This window comes from Tyto alba, unplaced genomic scaffold (genome assembly GCF_018691265.1).
Source record: "Tyto alba isolate M040663 unplaced genomic scaffold, T.alba_DEE_v4.0 Super-Scaffold_2, whole genome shotgun sequence".
NCBI lineage: Eukaryota > Metazoa > Chordata > Aves > Strigiformes > Tytonidae > Tyto > Tyto alba.
In genome coordinates this window covers 56740733-56767709 of record NW_024881282.1, presented here as the reverse complement: position 1 = coordinate 56767709, position 26977 = coordinate 56740733, and the positions used below count along the sequence as shown (strand labels likewise).

General features: G+C 39.5%; 1 protein-coding gene across 1 annotated transcript in view; it reads left to right on the top strand.

Moving 5' to 3' along the window:
- The window catches only part of ANO6 (anoctamin 6), a 76986-nt gene that overhangs the window by 40027 nt on the left and 9982 nt on the right, over positions 1–26977 (top strand). The window contains exons 4-15 of the mRNA XM_033000036.2: positions 7363–7428; positions 9003–9281; positions 9639–9752; positions 11620–11735; positions 12161–12295; positions 13605–13710; positions 14966–15026; positions 19482–19627; positions 21086–21163; positions 22689–22914; positions 23799–23968; positions 24532–24629. Coding sequence (XP_032855927.2) covers positions 7363–7428; positions 9003–9281; positions 9639–9752; positions 11620–11735; positions 12161–12295; positions 13605–13710; positions 14966–15026; positions 19482–19627; positions 21086–21163; positions 22689–22914; positions 23799–23968; positions 24532–24629 — 1595 coding nt within the window. The remainder of the gene's footprint in view (positions 1–7362; positions 7429–9002; positions 9282–9638; positions 9753–11619; positions 11736–12160; positions 12296–13604; positions 13711–14965; positions 15027–19481; positions 19628–21085; positions 21164–22688; positions 22915–23798; positions 23969–24531; positions 24630–26977) is intronic.

Genomic DNA, 26977 nt, shown 5'->3' with positions numbered 1-26977 from the left:
TACATGCGAAAAATGTGAGAAAGAGAGTATGTTAGATGGAATATCAGATAAGGTGAAGACTGAGTGGTTGGGTAGCAGCTCTGTGGAAGAGGCCGTCATGGTCTTGGTGGACAGCAAGCTGAACAAGAGCCAGCTGTGTGGCCTGGCAGCAAAGTGGCCACCAAAGGCTGTATGGACAGAAGTACAGCCAGGAGATTGAGACATTTGATAGGGGTGACATGGATATTTCAGAAGGAAGCTGAAAACAGCAGTGACAGCAGTTTTCAGAGCCAGGATTTCCATGGAGAGGGAGAATCTGAAGCTGTAGGGGTACTGTGGAAAGTGTAAGCAAGAATTTTGATACTGGCAATGCATATGTTGCTGAAAGGGAAGTAGAAAGCATAGAAAGAGATAAGGATGAGGAAGTGGGAGTTACAGAGGAATTCCAACGACAGGAGCAAAGATTACAAACTGTGATGACACTGAGCTGGGGAACTAATGAGAAAACCTAAAGCTCACCATGAATCAGAGAAGGCATTACACATAGGGTAAAGTACCAGAATGCATTGAAAGGTAGAGGAAGGAGAAGAGTGAGTAAGGAGAGAATTTTGTTCAATGAGTCTGTTGCATAAGCTGAAATGAGTGACCTCGTCATAACCAAATTTGTGTGATACAACTCAGAAGTACTGGCTCCCTTTCTCTAATGCCTCACATACGGGTGTCAACAGTTTAGAAATGCATTTCCTTTATCTATTGTTGGAGGAACAGTCTTTTAAAATGTGAATAGATGTAAGCTTTCTAACTTTTTAGGATGGGATAGGTGCAGGTCAGCTCCAAGCACATAAACGCTTCAGTCATCTCAAAGACAGGGAGGTCCTTCAACTCACTTGAGATCACTTGCTATGCAAGTGGAGAAACCTGTATGTGCTGCAAATATTTATTCCCTAAGCAAATACTGCACAGACATTGGCAGCACTAATAGCATTTTTCTTCCTGTACGCCTTCCTGAGTGGGATGCAGGACGCTGCCTTGGGACCTACCTTGCACTCATACAGTGAAAGGAGAGAAACTGAGACATAAAAAAGAAATAAATGTGAATAGAATAATTGGAAAGAAGAAACAAAACACGTATACCTTCAATCTGAGATGGAAAGGAAGATGATGATTATGGTACAGTTTTGCATCCTTGGAATTCCAAGGAGATAATTCTATTTCGGCCTACTGCAGTTCCCAGAATGGTGTGGGGATGATGCTGCTTAAGATACATATAGGTTTCATCAGTGTTGGCATAAAACCTACTTGATAGCATGTCTTTACTGACACCATTGTTTATTTGGTAGTATTTTTTTTTTTTCTGAGGCAAATGACTTCTACCCTTGTGATGAAATACAATCAGATGAGGAGTATTGCCATTTACTGTCAGCTTTAAATACTGCATACATAACTGCCTGTCTCTGATCAATGATCAACTGAAAATGCCAAATTTTATAAGCAGTATCTTGTGTAATTCAAAGTGCTTTAAGCCTGAATAGGTTCCTTTCTCATGCTACTCTTACTTTGACTCCCTTGACAGTTTTATAGTGCTATTATCCAGAGCTTTATTGTTCACAGAATTTGGAAACTCCAGCTTATTAAAGAATAGCAGATCCAGTGACGTCTGTTTTTGTAGGGTGAAATCCTCACCCCACTGAGGTCAGCAGCAAGGTCTCTGCCAGCCATGTGCCACATTACAGGTCTGTGAAATGTAGGGACCAAGCATATAGTCACTGGGACAAATTCTGTCTGACGTACACTGCACCCCACTTGATTGCATGATGTGGAAGTCGGGACAGAATTTAGATTATTAGTGGACATCTATAAATCTACATTTCTGATGTGAAAAGTTCTGGATGCTGCATTAGATGATTTTGTGTGATACTGAGAGTGGAGGAGTCCCCACACACTTGCTGAATTTAGTCAGAAGGATTTGAAAATCAGACCTCAACCTAGGTATCCAAATTACTGGATTCAGAGAAAGGGGGAACAGATACATCTATTCTTCTGCAGCACGTGAGGAATTGGGTCCTGGGACCATCATTATATTTGATTTCAATGGCTTTCTGTCTTTTTCAAAATAATTGCATAAGTATAACTGAGAAAATAGCCCAGTACTCACTTATATTAATTAGCAATTTTCTTGAGAAAACCTCTGAGAGGACAGAAGGAAATAATTTAACTGAAAACACAGGGGTGATTTGGATAGAAGAAACAAAAATACAGGATTCTGAAACTCTTGGTTACGTGCAGTGGTGTTGTGCTTCCTTCATTTTCATGTGTTTCTGAAATCTAGTCTAAAGGAGGCAAAGTAAAACTAATGAAATGACATCCTCATGGAGTTTCTGACATAATTGACAGACCCAAAAGATAGCAGATAAAGTTCATATATGTAACTCAATTCAAACTCCAAATTGTTTTAAGTTGGTATACAATTAATTTTATAAGTACTAGCAAAAATCAAACTGAGCAGATTCCAGAAACTGTACCTTGCAAGCAATTGAAATTCCTGCCCAAAGCATGTTTTTTAAACTTACAGTTTATGTACCCTATTTGTCAGGATAGGTTACCATCAGAATAGAAATTAAATATCACCAGTCTTTCCAGGAATGCTCAAAAATGCCAGTTTTATCCGTTGGGGTCGTTAAGAAGCTCACAGTTGAAAGTTTAAGGGTCAGTGTCAGAAAGGTGAATTCAAACTAAATCAATACAGAATGTCATTGTAGTCCATCTGCTTCTCCCCAACAGAAATAAACAGGAAGACTGTCAGTAATTTAAGTAGGAATGTGGCCAAAACTTTCATTTCCAGCCATGAAGTAATCTGTGCTCCACAGAAATAGACAGATTTTTCTTTTTATCAAATTAAATGAAAACTCTAATTTAAGAAGAATATTACACACATCTTATTTTTAAGTTAAGTCTTATGGAGAACTTCAGCAGGGCTAGAAAAGTTTGTCTTCATAAGCAAACAATGAACTGTTCCTGCTTCTAGACTTGTTTAATTTAGATAACCAAAAAAGCCAAAAGCTTGGGAAACATTTCAAAAACTAATTGTACTTCTCCCGCTGTTTTGCATGTGTCATACCTGTGGTGAGAGAACAATACTTGGGGTTACAGAAAGAAGGGTACCTCGGTGCCATTTTATGTGGTGATTTGAGGCAGTAGAGGATGACAGGCTCTACGCGTCTCAGACGTGCTCATCCGACCTGCCCAGGAAATTTGATAACAAGGATGAAAGGGACCAACCTTTGACACTGGGAGGAGGGCAACCACACCTGCCTTCGTCCCTGCTGAATGGAATGGTTTTGAAGCAGGAACTCACTGAAATAAAATCTCTGTTCCTGAGGCAACCCCAAACCCAAATTTTACTTCTTTGCCTAGTGGATGGAAGGAAGGATGACAGAAAAATGGGAAGACAAATGGAAGGAGGGAGTTACTCCGAAGTTACTGCATACATTCATGGGACCAGAAATGTGTCTTTCCAAACAGGGTGACTAGAAGTCACTGTTGAGGGCAGGGCTAGACTGGAGTATTGCCAATTCTGTGCGGTCATGCATCAGGCTTCAGAAAAACACGAAGCTGGCTTAAAATCAGAGGGTATCTCAGAAAATATGCATTCGGAGTTCTTTGGGTTTACTTTTTTGTGTCAGCCTTTATAGCGTATTTTGCTTCACATTTTTACGAGTATCTTCAAACATAAGGAAAAGAAGCTTACAGAAGCAGAGCTTCTCAATCAATTAATTTCCTGATGCTGACAGCTGGGACTTTCAGGAAATCTTCCAAATACCATCAAAGAAACTGTGAGAGTTGGCAGTTAATATTGATACAGTGATCCTCTCCACTCCCTTTAGCTGATTTCCATGGGGGAGGCTTTGGGCCCCATGTTCTTTCTCTTATTGACTGTGATTTATCTGTTACCTGTCAGGTAAGGCAGAGGTGACTATTCAAGCACTCTTTCCTTGTTAGGATTTTTCCCCTGAAGCCACACAGATACTGCTGTGGGGAACTTTTGGCACAAAAGAAACTAAAAGATATGACTTGGCATTCTGTCACCGTAATCAAAGCAAGTGCTCCCTACCATTTACAAAACAGAAAAAAACTGATAGTGGTCTGCTACCAATTTCCAGACCCACAGTCTGGTTAGTCTCCTCAACTTGGCAAAACAGTCACCCAACACTGAAAGCATTATGATGAAAAAGCAGCTTCCAAGAGCTAACCCTTCTACATGCCTATAGTACTTGGCATTTACTTACACTATGCTTTCACTTTCTTAAGATCGTGTATGATTATGCATCCTGTAGTGTCTTGGTCTATTGGCTAACCATTCAATCATCAAAATCTATGTCAGGTTTAGATCAACACCATTACTCTGATTGCATTATTATTACAATTTATCCTTGAAGATAACTGAGCAAAATGCTGGATACTAAAATAAACTTTGAACAGTCTCCACCTTCCAGCCTAATAAACTATCATATCTTTATGCTGTATTCCCCAGTCAACACAAAATCACTATAGACTCCTCTGGGTAAAAGTCTATCTCCTCCATAGATCATCATACCCATAATTCAATCATTTATATAAAATAACAAAGCCCCTAATTAACAAAACCTCTCAGGCTTTGTTTCTCAATCCTTGCATTAATGCATTATTAGAAACCATAATATTGTCAACATTTCTCTAAGATTTTGAGGGCAAAATTAATTTGAGGAACTTCTTGTCATAATAAATTATTAAAGCAATATGAATTATAAGATTTAAAAAAAAAAATAGTATTAGACTTCTGCAAATGAAAATTGCCCTGCATTCATCATTGTGCTATTTAGGAAGAAATGAAACAGGTATCTAGCTCTCTGCATTTTTATTTGCTGAAACAAACCAGAACTCATGCTGAAATATTTTTATGATTCAGTATTATTCAGCTTACAAAGAACCACATGAATATGAAAGAAGCAAAGAGGTAGGGTAAAATGGCAGAGGACTCAATAGTGGAGTAACAAAAAACTCCTGTGTTGTATACTACAAATATTAATGATCTGGTAAGGGGATTGAGTTGTGATATAAGAAAAATTACAGAGGAAATCATTATGTAGTTTACTCAGAAGCCAAGATGACTGTGAACCTTTAGCTTTGAGAGTGGAGAGCAAATACTATTACCTATGAAATGTTGAAAAATGCAAAGAAATATGTTACTTCAAGATAAAAACTCATGCACATTTCGGATTCTAAGTAAGCACTGTTAATTAATACAAGAAAGAGACTTAAATGTCATAGAAAACAACTATATTAAATGTGTCTTCAAGATTCAGCTACGATCAAAATTCTAGATAATAGAGAGTATTAGATATATACAATATATTATAAATGTGCATTTTACGTATATATACACAATGTTATATACACAGTGAAAAAATATAAAGAGCATTATACTTTCACCAATAAGCAATTGGATTAATGGAACATGGAGAAATACCTCCATGAAGAGTGCTATCAAAGTTCAGGATTGTGGTTTTATCCTAGTGTTGATGAAAGAAGAAAATATATTGAAAGATTTGTTCCTTCCTGTCCCTAACTTGAGAAGAAGGTGATATTCACTGGAATAAAGATAGAAAACCAGAAACAGATAAATAATTTAATATTTTAATAAAATATTAAATTAGTCCATCATGACCATTGCCACATGCAAGTGCAGCAACTGAGTACTAACAAATTGTAAGTGGGGTGGGCTGTTTATATTGCTATTCAGTTTTAAAATTATTAATTCCAAGACTTGGTAGAGCTTTGGAAAAATAGTTTTTTCTGCTTTGGGGACTTACAACAGTCTTTAAATATTAAAGAACTGGATGAAACTAATGTGGAGATACCACTGACCTGTTCCTGTGGAACTCCTGAAGATTTTTACCCTTTTTGCTGAAGCATCTGAGTTTTGCCCCTTAGAGTGAGAAGGTCCTGTGTCTAGTCCAGAAGACCAGTTTCCATGTATCTATCAAATTTCCTAAGACTTTATCTAAAGGGTCATTCGTTGACTCTGATCCTTCACAGTAGCAAAAGGCCTGGATCTTAAGCACAGATCTTAAGTCTGGCTATAGAGAATCAGGCGACAGAAATCATTGGTCAATTCTTCTTTCAAGTTCCTGTAGTGATAGGTGCAGAATCCTTTAAATGCAGGGCATATAAACAACCAAAAAATTGGCCAGTGGCTTGAAAGCAATATGAGAGTAAGGAAGCAGTATCACCAAGTCACTCTGAGAACCTCACTGCATGCCTGGCCTAGCATGGCTCAGGAATAAAGCCATCAGCACCCAGTGTGTTAATGTCATCTCCTTCTGCCTAACTGCTCACAGAAGCCCCCCCACTGGCCCCAGCTGCCTATGGCTGGCCCCTCTTACCCATGTTGATATTTTGACATGCAGTCTGTAGGCCAGGGAGAGCTGGCTACCCTTGACTGACTTACATAAAAAATATCTCATTGTGAAACTATCCATTTGATGCAGATAGCTTTTAAATTTTATTATTTCACGTGAAGTTCCAAAATTTCTTATAAATTCCTTATGGAGTTGTATATTCTGTATTTTGAGGGGAGAGTGGCTGCTTGTCTGTGTGGTTTTATGGAGGAGGTCATGTGTGTGGAGAAGCAAATTCAAGATTGCAAAAACATTCCAGGTTTTTTGTAACTCACCACCTGCTAAGTGATGGTAACTGTGAAGTGAGATTAAAATGAACCATAAATTTCATCTTTACTGAGGAAAACTTGTCATGTCCTTCTGGGGACATTGAATGCTCCTAGAATAGCATCACTGACTCTACAAGGGCTACAGCTCTCAGCTTCTTCCTTTGGGGATGCTTAGCTATGGACTAAAATGTAGAGGGCTACTACAGTTTGAACTATTGTGTGAACTCACACGATTCCCATGAAAAAAGAATAAAGTTACAGGTTTCTAGAAGGAAAGTGGGATGGAAAGCCCTTGAGATGCAGATTTTTTAAAGGGCAGATTAATGGGTCGAGGGAGGCTGCCATCAGTAGTTCAATTAGTGACTAAAGGACAAGTTTCAGGGATAGCTGCTCTCAAAATTCAAAAACTGGGGCACATTTTTACCTCGGTAATGTACTAGAAACTAAGAGAGTGAATTATTCACAATTGCATTTGAGGGCAATATTGCATATCAGACCAGAAAAGCTGAACAGGATTCGTAGGTAAGACTGCACCTATCTCCACAGTAGATGTCAAGTGGGCTATAGAGATAATGAACCAACAATTCTTCATTGTGAGAGGCAATTCCATTCTTTTGTGCATACATATCTGTGAAATTTGGAACAGATGTTTCACAGTGTTCAATATCTTTTAACAGAGGAAGAGACAAGTATATGAATCAAACCTGATAAACAATGGCTTGCAACTTGAAGCAACAAGATCGGTGAGTGCTCATCTCTGTGTGAACGGCTGTGTCTGGGAGCAGAGTTGGCCCTATGGGAATAAGGAATCTGGATATATGAATTTACTGTAACATTCCTCTCAGGAGAAAAAGGCCCACCTTTTTTGCATCGGTAACGTCTCTGTGATCTGATGCAAAGTCTTTTAAGCTTTGAGTATGTTGCTTCCTCTGCAAAATGAAAGATGGGAAGCTGGGAGATTACACAGGTTTGCTCAGTGCTTGGAAGATAAAAATTTCTGGCTATACACTGAGAAGAGGTTCTCCCCCTACTCTGGCTGAGTAGGACACATGGGAAGCCAGTGTGTGTCCGAGGCAGAACCCAGGGCTCCTGCACATGACCCTGCTCTTCGCAAGGCCTGGCACTGTGCAAGTGGTTGTAACTATCATGCCTTGTGTACTTTGAGCTGCGATGTCACCTGTGGGCAGTTCAAGAGCACTGTGATAATGCACACCAGCTGCTGGAGGTCCTGTCTCTTGCAGGGAGGGTTAGAGCCCCTCAGAGCCCCTTTCCTTCCTGCCCTGAAGGGCTGCAGCGCTCTGTCCGGGTCTCCCCAGCCAGGACAATCACTTCCAGTCTAAATTTGATGCTGTTTGATAGCCTATAGTGAGTTCCAGAAAAGGCCACTTTGCCCCTTCCTCCCAAATTAGAATCCATAACATCACGGTATTTATTTGATATCTGCAGTGAGGGCTCCTGCTGTACATCCAAGGATGCAGTCTGGCTCTTCACATTCATAAGAAAGCAAACCACTCCCTGGAAGTCTGACTTGGTCCTACTGACATACTTACATGTTGTGGTTTTCAATAGTGCTGCCACAATCATGACTGAAAAAGTTTTGAAACTGGAGCTTTCCCCAGGTTAGATCAGATATCTGACCGATGTTCCTGAGCTACATAATGTAATTTCATGTGTCTGAGGCTCACTAATGCAATGCATCAGTAGAAGGTCTACAGGTGATGTGTAGACAGGAGACAAGAGTGACTGTCAGGATTCCCACTGCATACTGGTGCTGATTTGCATGTGCAACTGGGAGCAAGTGTGCCCCGTGCTGTCTTTCTCAGCAGTCTCTACAGATTTCCTTTTCCCTCTCCTTATTCTCTGAATTCATGTTGTCCAGGAGCACCCATGGGTGCCTAGCCTGCTTCCATCAAATCATGTCACCCTGAGATTATACCTGAGCTGCTGAGGAGTCACTGCTCCAAAGCCACAGCTGCTCTGCCAGGCTACGTGTACAAACAGTCCTAATGAACCCCTATTGGGGAGATGTTGTTAAACTTATATTGTTTTGTAAAAAACTTTACAGAGATGTAAACATTAAGCATTAAGAGAACATTCAGCTGTCTTTTTTTATATACCTTTATATGCCTTTACGTGCCCAAGTGTTTTCACCTCATGTCAGTGCTTTTACAGAAGCTAATTATATATTTGCTAAGATGGAGTAGGCCATTTATGAGCTGTAAAGAGAAAGAAAATTCTGGATAGCTTAAGAAGTGTTATGAAAAATCTTTTGCTTTAATTTTCCTACGCATATATTTTTAATATTCTTTCATTTCAGGTTTTGGATGAAAAACTTATTTTTGTGAAAGTGCATGCACCTTGGGAAGTGCTATGCACATACGCTGAAGTTATGCACATCAAATTGCCTCTGCAACCCAATGACCTGAAAACCCAAGACACAGCTTTCAATTGGTTTAGCAGACTCTTCAGAGTGGATGAAAATATCATTAAACCTGAGCAAGAGTTTTTCACTGCCCCTTTTCGAAAGGAGCATCTGTCCAACTTTTATATACAAGACAAAGACACATTTTTCAATCCTGCAACTAGAAGCAGAATTGTAAGTCCATGGAGTTTTTCTAGCATTTAATCTTAAAAAGAAAAGATTCTTTTAATCAAATCAGTGCAATTACCTTCCTGAAAGCATCCTGAAAAATTAGAAGTATTTGGGATGCAATAGTCCTGTGTCATTTATGAAACAGGATAGGCGATCCAGAAGGAGAACGTTCCTTACATTTGTCCCATTTCTGTTCCACCTAAATTTAAAGGAGGGATTTAATTTGTTCCTATACCCTGTGCAATTAATTTTGTCTGCACTGCTTACCCTTTCCTAACTTGATTATATGCAGAAACAAGTATAGCTGTGTATGATTACTTTCAGGTTGCAAGAAACACAAAAATATTTTATAAATTTCAGGTTCATTTTATCCTGTCCCGTGTGGAATACGCAGCCAAAAACAATGTGAAAAAGTTTGGCATTAACAAGTTACTGGACACTGGAATCTACAAAGCAGCATTTCCCCTGCATGACGTAAGTCTAGTACTTGTAACTAAAATAAATTTCTAAACAGAAGTCTGAACTATATCTGTGTGGTTTATATCCAAAGATACAAGCGCTACTGATTGCCTTACTCCTTGATTGGTTATTATATCCACATAGTAGAGGACATAGTTTGGCTAAAGAGATTTTCTTCCAAAACACTGTTGGTTAAAAATGTAGCTCCATAACTGAAGAACAATATATTTCATTGAAGAGGTGTTAAACTTGTATTCTCCAGGAGATGTAGTTCAGTAAAGTGCCTGGCCTGAGTGCTAGTTCCCATGATGCACTAAATCAGCAGTTCTGAATCAATTTTAATATTGTCCCTTTTTTTTAGTAATCAATTTTTCAGTATTAAAATTCCTATCAAATATCAGCATTGTTAATGAAGATGTAGACCACAAATCTCACCTTAGGATGCATGACAATCTCACAGAGTGAGAAACATTCCCACAGTTTCCAAACATTATGACATATGTGCAGGGAAACTCAGGTTTCTCCAGGAAGTCTCTCTCCAGCCAGCCCAACACCTCACAGGTGATGTCAGTCATGCAGAGAGAAGCTTAACTGGGTTGAATTTCACCTTGCAATAATAAGAAATCCAGCTGTTGTAGCTACACTTTTGAAGCTTTTTAAATTCTATCATTTAAAGAAGAAAGTTATACTGAATTTTTTTTTTTGCATACAAAGGCTAGCAATAGCACAGAAAAAGAAAATTGAGGAAAAAAAAATCAGATTTCAGAGTATTTGACTAAAACTCCATGTGAGGCTGCAAATGGGATACAGTGGGTAAAGACTGAGGGTTGATTTTCTGCATTATATCTATTATATTCCCATCCCCCCACACCTCCTCCGTGTCAGAGCCACCCTTCTGTGTCCAAGGTGTGTTCTGTTGAGAAGACACTAAGAACATGGGAGGTCAGGAATCGTAACTGCTTCAGCTGTGTGGACTCTGCTTAAAATATTCAGGAGACCTCCAAGAATTTCAATGAAATCTTTGAGGCAGAATCAAGATAAATCATGTTTCTTGTAAGTAACCCAAAGCTTTACAGGATAGAATTAATATCATCATCGTGACTATCCATTTTTAAGGTTTCCTTTTAAAGATTTAAAACCTGCCTTGCAGGGTATTTCTATCATGGCATGGAGAACTTGGACTCAGTAATTAATGACTAGTAATTAATGACTGTCTTTTTATACAATTAAAATTATATATCACAGCTACTCTGAAAATGAAAAATAGTCTATAGATTTCTACAAATGTCACTTGTCTTGTTGCATCACAGATATAGAATGGAAAATTCCCTCAAATAAAATAGTCTTTATTGAAATAGGTTTTCAAATAACCTAGTAAAAACCACAAAGATTATCTCCATATGAACTCTCTTTTAAATTTAAAACAGAGACTAGAAGCTCTGGTATTATCCCTCAGAGTTTCCAGCCTTCATTCCAGTACAATATTATTTTGAAGCAAAGCATGTTAGCACGTTGGAGCTACTTAAAATCAATTTTAATTCAGTCCTGCGCTCTAATTAGAATAGATCCTTTTCTATTTTCTGTGCCTAAGTGCCAAGACTCTGACATGTGCTTAGATTTAAGTTCATAACGAGCTTCTGTTATTTTCAGCTCACAAATGTAAAGCGTTTGCTTTAGCATTCAGTGACTATCTGACAACCTTCTATCCTGAATCCTGGTGCACTCCCAGAGCTGCCTTTCAGCTCCTATTCCTGGCTTGCAGTGAGACTGGGCAAAAAGGCTATTCCAGGCTCTGGCATCATGGCATGGGGTCTGCAGAGATGAGAGCTGGTCTGTGCTGGCTAGATTAATGGTATCTTCTCGTGTTCTTTCTGTTTTGCAGTCTAGCTTTAGGCACATGTCAACTGATCCTAACTGCCCAAGTGAACGATATCTTCTCTACAGAGAATGGGCTCATCCTAAAAACATTTTCAAACTGCAACCCCTGGATTTCATCAGGTTGGTGTGACTGGGGCTGGACTAATGCAGAGGGAACTAGAAATTTACATGGCAGTTCTGGTTTTGGAGATGTCAGACAGCTCAGTTCTGAGGGCAGATGCATACACCTGTGTCAGCTCATGCACAGGAGCATACTTCGAGCTTGTTTTCATGATAAGCCAATTCATGAAAAGGCAACCACTTGAAATTTTTCTTTATGAGGTATGATCTTTCTCTCTTTTTCCTTTTTTTTCCCCACCCCTTCCTATCCTCTTATAAAAGCATAAAAGTGGTGTAGAAATACCTAGCTGCAATATTTCTGCAATCCCAAAGTTCAAACCAGAGGAATATGCCAATACTGTCAGAAAATGTATGAAATTAAGAGCAATTTGAAACAGAAATGTGAATTTACTTGCATTTCAGGAAAAAACCTTTCCCCTCCACAGGAAATACTATGGAGAGAAAATTGGAATCTACTTTGCTTGGCTGGGCTTTTACACTAATATGCTGATCGTGGCTGCAGTTGTAGGAGTTGGCTGTTTTCTGTATGGATGCCTGACAAAGAACAACTGCACATGGAGGTATCTGATCGGGCCTATTTTAATATCACGTGCAATTTTGATCGGTCCCCTGGAGAGGGAGACTGTACAGGGCTTGCAAGACACTGTATGATAAAAGAGTCAAAATGAAAAGGCCTGAGAGCAATGGTTGTGTATTTGAAGGTAAAGGCATAAAATATGACATAAGAATAAGGATGTCCATGGGCCATTACAATAATAAACATCTGAGAGTTTGTTATTTCATCATTTTATCTATATTTTGCACTAGGTCCACCATACCTGATATAGAAACACAAAGAAGAGTGACAATCAGAAGTCAATACAAATTGCTGTAACAAGACATTTTCACTGTTGTAATCCTTAAAGGAGATATTCAAAGACCTTGATAAAACCCTCACAATTTTTTCCTCTGTTCTGAGAGAAGGGCAACAGCACAGGGGGCTTCAGCTGCCCAAGATACATTGGGAGAAGAGGCACGGCCGTGACACAGATTCCCTCATAAGAACATGACAAAATTCAACCATGGCACAATGACCTAAGGAAAAACACTTAGGTCACTGTGCCAAATTGTCTACAGGCCATTACACAGTATACTGCTTTCTGGAAGGGTGTTTATAAAACATGCTGAAAGGCTGTTCCAGAGCTCCACTCCTGTGGCAAATTTACACCTATTAAGCTTTATGCCAGTATTATCAATTAATTAAATAGTTCATCTCCCTCCCTGGTGTTTACCCTACTAGTGTATTTAGAGGAAGCAGTTACATCACCTTTCAGCCTCCACCACGCTAGGTTAGTACATACTAGTTAGATGGCAACTCTTTTGCCATTTCTTAGGAGACAGATCTGCCATTTCTTGAATCACCCCAGCAGCCCCACTCTGCCCCACGCTTTCCAATCTGATCCTCTTTAGAAGCCCACAAAGACTAGGTAGCCATTCTGGTTCTGCAGCTATTCTTTGCTCTGGTAGGCAGTGGTCCTCCTCCTTCTCCCCTCAAACTTGTTATGAAAGTGTGTGTGAGCATGCAAGTGTGGGTTTCCTCTTGAAGAATATAAGATCTTTGAAGAGTTGTTATATTTTTCATGTGAGCAGTTTTGAGAATTACCACCACATAGAATGGATGGAAATTATTTTCCTCCTATCTCATCCATTTTTGAGATGACGACTAAGAATGGAAATGGGGATGTGTTACTGGGGTGAGGGACAGAATGCTTGAGAGTAGATCACTGGTAAATTATTTCTCAGTTCCCTGAGATTATTTTACTGTCATCATCTGCAAAAAAGGACTAATGAGTTTAATGTTGGTGAGTGACTGACTAGTTTTGTTTTTAGCCAAGAAGTATGTGATCCAAACGTAGGAGGTAATATCATAATGTGCCCTCAGTGTGATAAAGTATGTACCTACTGGAACCTCACCATCACTTGTGACTCATCCAAGGTAACTACATTTACAGTTTATAGATGTGCTATTGAACTTTACTTGCAATTTCTCTAGTAATACATATAACATGATGTTGTTCCTCCACTGATGTCCTGCAGAATTGCTAGAACTGTGCAAATGGTTGTTCCTTTTGATACAATGAGTGAACTTTGAAAAGTAAAACCAGCAACATTAATTGCTCCAATTTGATCTAAGAGAAAAAAAAAAAAATTTTTTTTTTTTAAGTTCACATAGCTGCCAAATATTTGATACAGGACTAAAGTGTTATTTTAATGAAAATTAAACACTTCAGTTTCATTTGGGGGTAGTTCTTCCTTTTGGGGGGCAAGAGGGGCAAGTTCAATTACTAGAGTCTTGATTCAGTAGCTATGAATCAATTTTGACAAGGAAAAGTTGAAAGCATATTTTGACATTTCTGAATTCTGCCACCTCCCTCACCAAAGAAGTTATCTGGACCCATGCCTTGAATTTGACTCATGTTGTCAAGGAGGAGACAGGTACAAGGAGAGGCTGATGTTGGCCATGACATGTTCTGCTAACTGTGACACAGCCACTCTTGCTCTGAGTTCCTGTCTAGAGGAACTTTGCTTTCTTTCTCCATTACCTTGTCTCACTAGGCTAATGTTAGCCTTTTGCTATTCCTTTCCATAGATGCAGTCATTCCCAAAACTCCAATTTTTCAGCTGTTCATCAAAAATATTTTGCCCAGCTTTAATGTGTTGCTTCGGCGCACTTAAAGGGCAAAAGAAATAAGAATATAGGGAAAAGGCTATGATGGAAAGAAAAGGCAAATTATGACCACGGAACCAACTCATCAGAATGTGTTTTTACTAACTAGCTTGACTTGTTATCATCCTGCTTATGAGAACCAGATGTGTCCATTGCCTATTTGTGGGTGTATTAAAAATACATAACTCTATACTGAGTTCCCAGACCAGAAGCACTGTTTTTCCTCTTCCTATGCAACAGATGGAAGGAAGTTTGATAGCATACCATTTTACTATCCTCTTGCTGCATACTTGGCTTATATTTTTAATTCTGGGCTTTGCATTTAATTTCTTTAATTTACTGGAGGGTGGTGTACATTGACAGAAATTGAGGAAACACTGTCAATAAAGATTGTTTATTAAACTATATAAAAACTAAAAATCAACATGTTCAGTAAGCAGCTTCTGTTCTGGGTCAGTGTAGAATAATAAAAAAAAAATGGTCAATTATATCTTAAGCCTTTTTTTCTTTTCCATTTTTCCAGAAACTCTGTATATTTGATAGCTTTGGAACATTGGTGTTTGCAGTATTTATGGGAATATGGGGTAAGTAGATTTTAACAACTGCGGTTTGCCATCTAATTTCGGCCAAGCCTCCAGCATCAGTCAAGAAAACATGGATGAATTTGCAATAACTTAATTTTCTAGCACTCAGGAATTCACCAGTAGGTAGTTCCATAGAAGATACATATATTCACTGGAGACTCTTTTTTAGCATCATAAGAAAATGAAAAATTGTACAACTTAAAAAAGTTGGTCTTCAGTGTCTGTTTTGTTTCATTTGACTTGGAGAAAAGTCGGAAAGAAGTGATTAGAGCTGCCTCATGTTCATCCAGCAGGAGCCAACCACATGCTTAAATATATCTGGCGGAGGAGCTGGTTATTTTCCAAAGAGTTTCGGAGCTGCCTGTGCTTATTAACAGATGTGTGACTGCTCAAGGCAATTGAAAAATAGTCATTTATTGTATTTCCCAGGAATTTTTTCCTCCTCTTTATTTAGGAAACTGATTGTAAAAAGTATGGCAGTTACAAACACTAGATTTATCTTTTATCAGAGAAAATGTATCTGAAACCAGGATGTTTCCCATGGGTGAAGCCACTTGGTGCTGTATTTAAGGGATTAAGCAAGGTTTATTTTTCCAGAAATGGTATCATTTTTTTCATATTAGCCACTTTGTTAACTGGCTTTTATTGCACTGCCTTATCCAGAAATTACCAAAGTTAGCGGTATGTTAGGTCTATATACAGGGTACTGTAGAGAAAATAACTCCTGTAACATTTTGAATTCATATGTAGGCTGACAAGAATACATAATTTGCTTTCTTTGTAAAACACATTGTATTTTTATTATCCTATGATGACCTAAAGTACTTTGAAATAGATACTGCTTTAAAGAAATACAAGATGAAACATATCATTTTGAAAAGAATATTTCTTTCAAAATATATGCTAAAATCAAAATACCAGCAAGAAATTCTCTAAATAAAAGAAAATTAGAAGTTTGATACTAATGTAATCTTCTCCTGTCATCTGAATATTTAATTTATTTGCAATTGGATTTTTAATGAAAATTGTATTTCCTGTTTTGAAGAATGGTTCCAAGAGTAATAATTATCAAGTTAAGCTGCATGGTTATAGTGATGGCTGCAAGGTCTATTAGTAGTTTTATCATAAGTCCTCTATATAAAGTGGTGAATTGTATTACAGAAATTCAGTCAAAATTGTACCGAATCCAAATGGCCCATGGTCCTGGTACAATTCCAGCTGTAATTTTCATCGTTCTAATACTTTTGTAGACCTCCTAGTCCAAAACAATTAAAATAATATTAGATTTTTAGATATATTATTGCATCATTATAATCAACACACTTTTTAATAATTGCATACTACTTTTTTTTTTTTTTTTTAATATATTCCCTTCAAAGATCTCAAAGCACTATAAAACATCAGGGAATTTGGCCTCAGGAATTAACCTTCTATGCTTTAATGATCTGGACCAGCACTTTTACCACTTCTCATGTGATGGCATGACTAGATTGGCAAAGCTCCTGAAGAATCTGTTCCACTTCACTTGCTGCCATCACTGGATCCCCTCCCTGAACAAAATCAGTTAAACAAACAAATGTTCTCCAACTGAGGCATTTCTTTTCAGTTTTTGGCAACACAGCTTTAGAGACAGAATGCCTGGGCCTTACCGAATGGCAGTGTTGAGGGACACGCATAAGGGGAAACCACAATGTGGAATCAGCACTCGGATCTCCTGATTCTGAAACTTCATTTGTTTCCACTGTTAAAAAATTGCTGGTTCAAAATAAAAGGAAAATGTCACATCCAGCAGCAGCTTCTTTCCTGTTCTGAAAGATGCAGCTTGGTTGCTGGCTTACTTTAGCTAGTAGAAGTTTTCTTTGTATTGGGGCTGAGTGAGCTCTCCCCATGTTATGTGCCCTTCTTTCACTGTTAGTACAGAGGCTATCACAGTAGGGGGCCCTGCACTTCTGGACTCCCCAGCAGCAGCTGGATTTGCAGCTGGAACAAATCAGTATAGCCTGTAGCTTCCTGTGATTTGGGTTGGGCAGCAGTTAGAGGTCCATGGAAGAATAATCTCCTTGCTCTGCAGGAAAAGGCAGATGCGATTCTCTAGCCCACTGCTTGGAATGGCCTTTGTGCTTCTAAGTGTGAAGTAGCAGAGAAATCCTGGTAAAAGAGGCCCCTGGATAATCAAGGGAGGAGGGTTTCCTGGGGTTTTGCCTATGTGCAGATACCAAGGGCATCTCACAGCTGTCGTGGTTTAGGCCTGGTTGGCAGCCAACCACCAGGCAGCGACTCTCTTCCGGCAATAAGAAGGGACAGAGAGCCAGGCTTGGGGTTCGAGATAGGACTGGGATGAGGAAAAAATCCCCCTTTATGGTCATGAGCAAAAGGCAGACTCATTAGGGGAAGAAAAAAAATAACATACATTTATTACAGACACTAACAACACATAACAGAGTAGGACAGTGAGAAACATTGCCACATCTTGAGAACACCTTCCCCCCACCCCTCCCTTCTTCCCGGGCTCAGCTCTGCTCCCGATATCTCTACCTCCTCCCCCAGTGGCGCAGGGGCAGGGAATGGGGGGTGCAGTCAGTGCTGCCGCTTCCTTCATGTTCGGTGAGGGGAGTGTCCAAAACTTGTTCCCCCCTGCTCCATCGTGGTCCCCCTCTCACAGGAGACAGTCCTCCACAAACTTCCTCCGACTTGAATTCCTCCCATGGGCCGCAGCGTTCCCCACACTGCTCCGTCATGGGTCACTAACTTTCTCCAACTAAATTCCCTCCCATGGCTGCAGCCCTTCCCGAGCTGTTCCAGTGTGGGACACCCCTGCACGCTGCAATCCTCCCAGTGCTGAATTACAGCAGTGGGGCTACCTTTTCCCATGAGACCCCGGCCTTCTTCGGGCACAGAACCTTGATCATTCGAGCAGGAACAACAGGCCACAAATCAATGTCTGCTCCACCGTAGATCTCCATGGGTGGCAGGGGGGCCACCCTGCCGTCTCACCACAGGATACAGGGGGGTCTCTGCTCCGGCACACCTCCCCCCTCCTTTCTTCCTCCGTTCCTCCACTGACCTTGGTGTTCACGCAGCTGCAGCGACTCCTCCTCACAAGTCCGACTGCCCGTCACCATGTCCCTTCTTAAATACGTTATTGCAGAGGCGCAGCCAATTGGCTCAATTTCCCAAACAGAAGTGGAGCTGACTTGGAGCTGGGGGAGCTTCAAGAAGCTGCTCACAGGGGGCCGCCCCGATAGCCCCCTCCCCTGCCACCAAAAAAAACTCCACCACTCACTCAACCCAGGACAACAGCCCAGCCCACAGAGTTTTCTAGTTTTTTTAATGCTTCATTTTGGGATTTATTGACCACACCTGATTTTGGAAATAACCTTTAATATTTGGACTTGTAATTGCATGCCACTGGAGTTTCATCATTCAGAATGAGGTGCCAAACTAATAAACCCACACACACTTTTAGGGTTAATTACTCCCAGACAATGGGAATAATAAGGAGTGCAGTGATGGTATATTAATTCTTCCTGGAGGCAGTGCCACAGAGCCACATCAATAACTTCATCTGAGGGTGCACTGTCTTCAGTAATAAAGCATCCTGGTATACTGGGGAGTGTGGTATTAACACCTGTCATCCTGAGCTCCTCCCAGCCTTCTCAGATGGGTCCACCATTGCCTCTGCTGCCAGATCTACCTGCATAATATCTTGGGACAAGATAATGAGTTTGGCTGGATTCATGTCTAGCCAGTACCACTTAGACATCTCTGTACATGGTACCCCAGTGCTTCCAGCTGTAGGACCACATTTCAGGGAAACTCCTGGCCCGGTCCAGAGAGTTTCTAAGCTCCATGACATGCAAAAAGAGCTGCAACCCCTTTAAATCCATGCTAGCAGAGGAGGAATAACAGCTGTGTTTAAGCAGCTTTGCCTGAACCATCATTGGTCCTTGTAGTCTGCAAACTGTTAGTTTGTCCACACAAAAATTGCAGGCTGAATAAATATAAGCTTTTACCTGTGGCAGTTCTTGGCATACAGATTTGTGCTTTTCTAGAAGTCCTGCACTCTCTAGCATTTTGTCTTCACATATCCAACCAATTTTCTTTCTTACACATCCCATGATAAACTTTTTCAAAAGTTGTCTATAAGATGAAATCCAAAGTGGTCATATTCTAGTCTTAGGCAGAAAGCAAATAAATTTATATGCATTCTTTAGCATGTGTTTACAACACCGTTTACCTCAGGTTTCACTCATTAAAGTACCTATATATCCAAATCAATAATTGCCTAAAGGAGTAGATCCAGTTATTTTCACCATTGCATTAGCCAATAATAAGGGTTTTATTCCATGTCTGTGGAAATCTTTATGGAAAACTGAGCCACATGTTATAGCCCAGGGTGTCAAGCAGTGTCCAGTACTCACATGGTATTGCTCATTTTGTTTATTTTCTGGATAGTTACTTTGTTTTTGGAGTTTTGGAAGCGACGGCAGGCTGAATTGGAGTATGAATGGGATACGGTTGAGTACTTAGAGCAAGAAGAGCAAGTTCGCCCGGAGTATGAAGCTCGGTGTACTCATGTAGTAATGAATGAAATCACACAGGTAAGGAATATTTTGATAACTGGTGATGGCTACTGCAATAGATGTATTGTAAGAGGAAAATATGAAAATGTTGAATCTACACTGGAGCTGTATAAATCAGCAGTGCTTCAAGGAGAGTTGGTAAGCTGGCCTGGAAATAGTGAACTTATAAAACACAGATGGGTGGGAGAGAATTTATACCTAACTGTAGGCAACTTAGAGTAGTTGCCTGAGGAGCTTGCACTGCTAAGGTTCCTGTGTCATAAATAAATAGAAGTAGGCATTGTCCTCAGCTTAGGAGACTAAGTCTACTTTATTAAATCCCCTAAGAAATGATTCACTGTTGCTGCCAGAGGCCAAGATCACAGAGTATTTGCTATCTTTGTCTAAGAATGCATCAGGAAAAAAGGGTGAAATAGAGGGAAAAATTTTACATTATATATCATGCCAAGACTGTTTTTTTAACCAAAGATGTTTATGTTTGAAACATGTATAAATAGGTATTGTTTCTAAGTGCATGTGGATGCAATTATGATTAATAACAACAAACTCACAGGGACAAGGATAATCCTCATTTCAATGAAATAGGATTAATATTTATGAGTATCTTAGTTTAGATATCTATTTATTATACATTTTGAGTATCTTTAGCTCCTGTAGCTCACTCCAGCTCAGCTTCACTATGTCAATATATTACCCTGGCATTTATTTGATCATATGCATTGTTTTAACATTCTGTCCACATTATACTAATGTTTATTAGAGGGCACTTGAAAAGTTTCAAAATTAACTGCCATAGTTGAAACTATCCTAGGTAGATCTCCTTTTCATATCTTGTACTACAAAAAACCTGTTTCTGTTTAAAAGCTTATAAACCTATGCCAACTGTAACTTATAAAGTCATAGCTAGGAAGTTCCTTTTAGATAGTTCAAAGAGTGAAGAATATGCTAAAACATAATGATTGTGATCCTCAGAGATCCTATAAAGACTCAGTGAATTTTCACATCAGTATATTGAGGTAGGCATTTTCCTTGGGAAAGCCATCCAGTTGTTCCTATGGGATAAATTGAGAAATATGAAGATTAGGGACCAAAATTTTAGTGCCTGCTAATTCTGGCCAATTGGGTTTGAGCGGTAATGACCTCGGTTGCCATGATCAGCCAAGAAGGATAGGTCCATTCAAAAGGACGATGCACCCTGTTGTAGCTGAACTTAGCAAGATCTGAGGACACTCGATTTCTGTGGAAGTCATTTTTAACTTGGAACTGGCAGAAAAAAAAGATAACTACAATCAGGCAAGACTTTTGAGATCATGAATAAATGTCAGTTCCAGGATAACAAAGAAGGAAAGGAAACAAAATGAAGGACTTCTTTCCTTTTTTCTGTCCTCAATTCATAGAGGTTTTAATTGGAGTATGCAAAAAAAAAAAAAAAAAAAAATTGGGTGCATTCTTGATCTGTTTTTAAATCTTTTACAGCAAGAAGAACATGTGCCATACACTGCCTGTGGGAAGTGCATACGGGTGACTTTCTGTACAAGTGCAGTCTTCTTCTGGGTAAAGTTATCCTCTTGTTCTTCTACCTCATGAATTTACTTCTCTAGTAAGTGTATAAAAAAAGACCCTCCTGAACTGAACAAAAGCTAACAGTGGAACACGTTCAGCTGGATTTCCATCTGATGCATAAACCGAGACCATAAGGTATGGACCCACATGAAGAAGGTAGATGTAGTCACAGAATACTCATTAGCATACAATAAATAGAAAATATATATTAAAATATCCTGCAGCTGTAGCTTGTGAGTTATGCTGGCAAATGTGGTCCATTGTTTTTTCCCTCATTATTTTAAGATAAATGTCTTTGCTTTTGGGTTGGTGGTGGGAGCAACAGGGAAAAGACTTTGGTTTATATGCTCTCCTCTCTGCCAGTTTCTATCCTACTTTTTCCAGTCCTTTGTTTCAATATCATGTCTCACAGTCCTGGGACTCTTTCAGGTTTTTCGTTTCACTCAACAGAGCAAAGCTGGGTGCTCTCTAATCTTCCAGAGCCACAGCTTTAATTAGAACTAACACTTGAAAGCAGTCCGGTCACCCATGAAACAATATATAACATGATAAGCATGCCCAGAGAGGTCGCCTTGAAAAGCTCGGTGTTTTATCATGCTGCATGTCCTCCTCGCCTGTAGCACAAACAGCAGCTGGAAAGGACCTCATCCTAGGTTATTCAAGACAGATAGGAGATAGAGCGGTGGCTGGAAGCCCAGGAGGGCCTCAACGTTAACACGCCTGAAACACAAAGGATAGAATACTGGCTTGCTGTTGGATTTCAATAGGCAGGACTTTAGGTTGAAGGGAAGAGATTAGGTCTGGGTTTGTCATTTGAATTACTACACTCATTGCGTGCAGGGTAGAGGGAGGTAGGTGGATTCATGGCAGTTTGCAGAGATAGTGAAAAAAAAGATTCACTGCTCTATGGACCTCAATCTGAATAATAGCTAGAGAACTAGCAAGAAATAAAAGCAGGAGGAGAAGCAGAAAAAGAGGAGATGACAAGCATGATGGGGTACATGGATCATTATTACAACTCCTGCAGATTACATGACTTGTCTTAAAATTTGTCTATTCCTATGAGGTGTCTGTAGTCTATAATATTACCATGTGAAAGAGAAGGTGCAACCACCTCCATAATCAAAGCAGACTTCCTACTACATCTGCCATCCTGACAATTGCCCAATGTCAAAAGAGGGAGATTTCTTCCATCACATGCCTCAGGGCGTAAGATTTGATTACGCATCTCATAATCTTCTCTCACATTGGTACAAACTTCGTTATTAGTCATAACCCAGACCATCTCTCTTCTTTCTTGCAGATTGACTATGCTGCATGAAAAAAATGTTTCTTTTATGGATTCTAAATTTATTGCATTCTATCTTATTTAAGCACCCTCTTGCAAACATCTTACGTGTTGGAATGACAGGCACACAATAGGTTTCCTTTTGCCTGTTGTAAAAAGTATTTCAAACTCCCTTTTTCCCAAAGCCAGTGGTTCAATATTAACATCTTTCTTGCATTCCCTTGGCAGATTCTTTTGATTATTGCTTCAGTTATCGGAATCATTGTCTACAGACTCTCGGTTTTCCTGGTGTTTTCTGCAACGTTGTCACAGCACATTAATGGAACGGAGGCAATCCGCAAGTACCTGACTCCGCAGACAGCCACTTCAGTAACTGCTTCATTCATCAGCTTTATTATCATTATGGTTCTCAACATTGTCTATGAAAAAGTGGCAATCCTGATTACTGACTTCGGTATGATGCTGCTGTACCTCAGATATAAACTGGGAGTAAAATAGCAAGAAAAAGTAGCATTTATATGTATAATAAGAATTCCAATAAATGAACACCTGTACGACATATTTCAGAACTTTCCCACCAAATCACAAAATACCTTCTAGAAATTTTCAAACACAGATTTTCTCAATATCAAAGGAATATGATATTCAGGTCTTTGCCTGAAAACTCCTTGTATAGCCAGCATGAGAGATCAATTGTTTACAGTTTTGTGCTTGTGAAACAGACAAAGCAAAGAAAATTGCTATAATAACCAAGCTTTATGAAAACAGATCAGTAACGCATAACACATTCAATTACATTAGCTTTTGTTTATGGGGAAAATAGCTATTTTCTTGTAAATAAATGAAATAAGGTCACTGTTCCAAAGCTAGATACTATTCCCATGTTATTAAATAGATAAACAGTCACAAATGTTATTATTCTTTATATCCAGGCCATCAGCATTAAAGTAGCTATTTTACTTTAGATGTGTGAAGTAGTGCGGTGTTTTAATATAGTTTCATTTAATACTGTTTCATCAGTTCAAAGTGTTACATTTGCATCTTTCCTGCGTGTGTTAGATTTCGGTGCCTTTTTTTCCCTGAGTTATCAGAATTTTTGCTTGTTCTTTTTCTTTATTGTCAGGGAACAAGTTCTTTCCTTTTACAACCCATATAGTTTTACAATTATCATAATGGTTACAGCGTACATGGAGATTTTGTACAAACTAATTTATAATGGTCTCAGTCATATTAAGGAATACAAGGTATACACATACTTTACAAACTGAGGCTCTAAAGCAGCTTGTAGGTTACTTGTAGGTTGGCTTTTAATTATTTATTTATTTATTTTAATTGCAGAGCTTCCAAGGACACAGACGGATTATGAAAACAGTCTGACAACAAAGATGTTCTTGTTCCAGTTTGTCAACTACTATTCTTCATGCTTCTACATAGCCTTCTTTAAGGGTAAATTTGTAGGTCACCCTGGAAATCCAGTTTATTGGCTAGGAAAGTATCGCAATGAAGAGGTAAGAATGTATGATAGCATTTGTTTTTGAACAGCAGGAGCCATTAGTCCAGCTATTCTGCTGCAGTTAAGAGTGTATAACATAGTTGTACATACTGAATATGAGGGTTCAAAAAGTGACTGCCTCTCAAACCAATTGCCTCCTTAGTAGCCCCTAGCATAAAAAAATATAACACAAGACTAGTTGGGCTTAGAAATTTATTACATGTACGCAGACAAGCTTATTTTCACGTGGTCCAACAATCTGTGAATTGGCACATGGAAAGGGGAGAATATCAATGGAAACATTCCTATTCCGCTGGGTGGCCCTTGCCTGGTAACAGCACAATACAGAGCTGCATGACTTCACCTGGTATTTCACTCTTTCACTAATATCCTCTCAACCTATCATATGTGACCTGGAATTGGCTTTTGAATACCTTATTGGAAAGGTTTGTCTAAATAGTCTTTTTGTATTGCTTTAAGAAATGTTACCATAATAAACCAGGAATGCAGTACTTTAAATGCTTCAGCCTGAGAAATTACCCAATGTCAAAAATTTTTCATGTCTCTCCCAACTTTCAGTGTGATCCAGGAGGATGTCTCCTTGAACTCACAACTCAGCTTGCCATCATAGTAGGAGGTAAAGCAATCTGGAACAACATTCAAGAAGTGCTTCTTCCGTAAGTTCAAACTATTAAGTAATCTATTTTCATATTTGAAAAAAACTGCTTTTGCTTGATGTGTTCAGGCATTTGGTCACTAAATTTGATAGACATATATTGTATTCTAAAAGAATAAGACTAGTCTTTTGGGGCCTTTTTAGACAGTTTGGGTATTTTCAGTCTGGTAGCTCTGAGCTCCTGTCTCTGTCATTTTGACTGATTTTAGTTCTAATCAGAAATTATTCCTTCCTCTGCAAATCAGAATCACTGTGTTTCAGGATATTTAAAACTGAAGCAATAAAAGCTCTGAAAATATTAAACTAAAGACTGTTGGTTAATATTGAGTGGAATGATTTGTTGTTATACATTGGATTTCTAAAAGTCATGCATAAGTTACTAATTTAACTTATTTAGTTTTACAGTCATATTTGACATTCACAGTGTCTATATGTTCTCTTTCAGTGGGGCAGATCTCTGGAAGGTCATGTTTTAATGTGAACAATAAGCAGTGCTAACCACAAATGACCTCCATTTAATTTGTGTTAAGACACTATCCAAGACTCAGTTCCTTCTTCCAGTACTTGTTCCTTATTTTATGATGATCAGTGACTGTTCTGTTGCTTGGAGTAGAGAACTCTCAGTTTGCTCATGCCCTCCTGAATGCGATAAGCACCAGCCCATGACATTGTATTCCCTCTGGCTGTGGTTCTTCCAAGCCCACAAATTGTGCTCTTTCGCTGCACAGTGATCCCACTTCAGTAAATACTGTGTAGGTCATAAATGCTGTGTAGGTTGAGACTAGGGTGCTCTGCTGAGATACAGTTCCTTCAGACTCCAGTGCTCCATAGATACTGCTGGTTGCAGGATGGACCTGTTGACCTATCCTTCTTTTCAACACCTTTTTATCCTGGGGAGGGTCCCTAGACTGAACATGCCTGCAGATGTCAGCTCCAGCCATAGACAACTGAATCCCCCTTCTGTATATAGGAAATGCATTCATCTGACCAGAATTTTTAATTTGCTTCCCAGGGTGACAAGTAACATTTAGGTGTTGAAATTATGAGTATTACCTCTGGATCTGGTTCTTAACTGCTCACTCATTCTGCATCTCTGCAAGTATAAAGAGAACCATTTTGGCTTTTTTCTCTGTGATAGACCCCCCCTATTTTTGAATATGGTTCTTTGCTGAAAATGCCTACAGCCTGCTCATCAGTTTTTCTTAAATTCTCATGCAAGCCTTTCAGATGAGAAGATCAGCCTCAGCTCAATCCATGGGAAGGTGAAAGAGCAGCTAATCCTGGAAACCATTTCCAGGCACATAAAGGACAAGAAAGTACTCAGGAGTAGTCAGCATGGAGTCACCATAGGAAAGTCCTGGTTGACCAGCCTACCCACCTTCTATGATGAAATGACCGGCTAAGTAGATGAGGGGAGAGAAGTGGATATTGTCTACTGAGTCTTCAGTAAGGTTGTTGACAACATCTTTCATAAAAGCCTTGTAGAGAAGCTATTGAAGTATGGGCTGGATGAGCAGACAATGAGGTAAACTGAAAACTGGCTGAATGGCCAGGCCCAGAGGGTAGTGATCAGTGGCATGAAGTTTAGTTGGAGACCAGTCACTAGCGGTGTACTCCAGGGATTACCACTGTGTCCCATCGTGTTTAACATAATCGTTAATGATCTATATGTGGGGATAGAGTGCACCCTCAGCAAGTTTGTTGATGACACCAAACTGGTAAGTCAAAGGGTTCTGATACTTCCCAGAGGGGCTTTGGCAGGCTGGAGAAATGGGATGACAACAATTCCATAGAATTCAATAAGGAGAAGTGCAAAGTCCTGCACCTGGGGAAGAACAACCCCATGCACCAGTATATGCTGGGGGCCACCCAGCTTGGCAGAAAACCAGGAAAGCAGCTTGGCAGAAAAGGGACTGGGGGTCCTGGTGGACACCAAGTTGAACTTGATCCAGCCATGTGCTCATATGGCAAAGAAGGCTAATGGTATCTTCAGCTGCATTAGGAAGAGTGTTGCCAGCAGGTTGAGGAAAGTGATCCTTCCCCTCTACACAGTACCTGGAGTACTGTATCCATTTCTGGGGCCCCCAGTACAAGAGAGACATGGACATACTGAATAAAGTCCATCAAAGGGCCACAAGGATGATTAAGGGACTGGAGCATCTCACATATGAGTAGAGGCTGAGAGAGCTGGGGCTGTCCAGTGTGGAGAAGAAAAAGCTCAGGGGGATCTCATCAATGTGTACAAATACCTGAAGGGTGAGAGTAAAGAAGAGGGAGGCAGTCTAATCTCCATGACTAATGCCCAGTGACAGGCCCAGAGATAATGGGCACAAACTTAAACACAGGAGG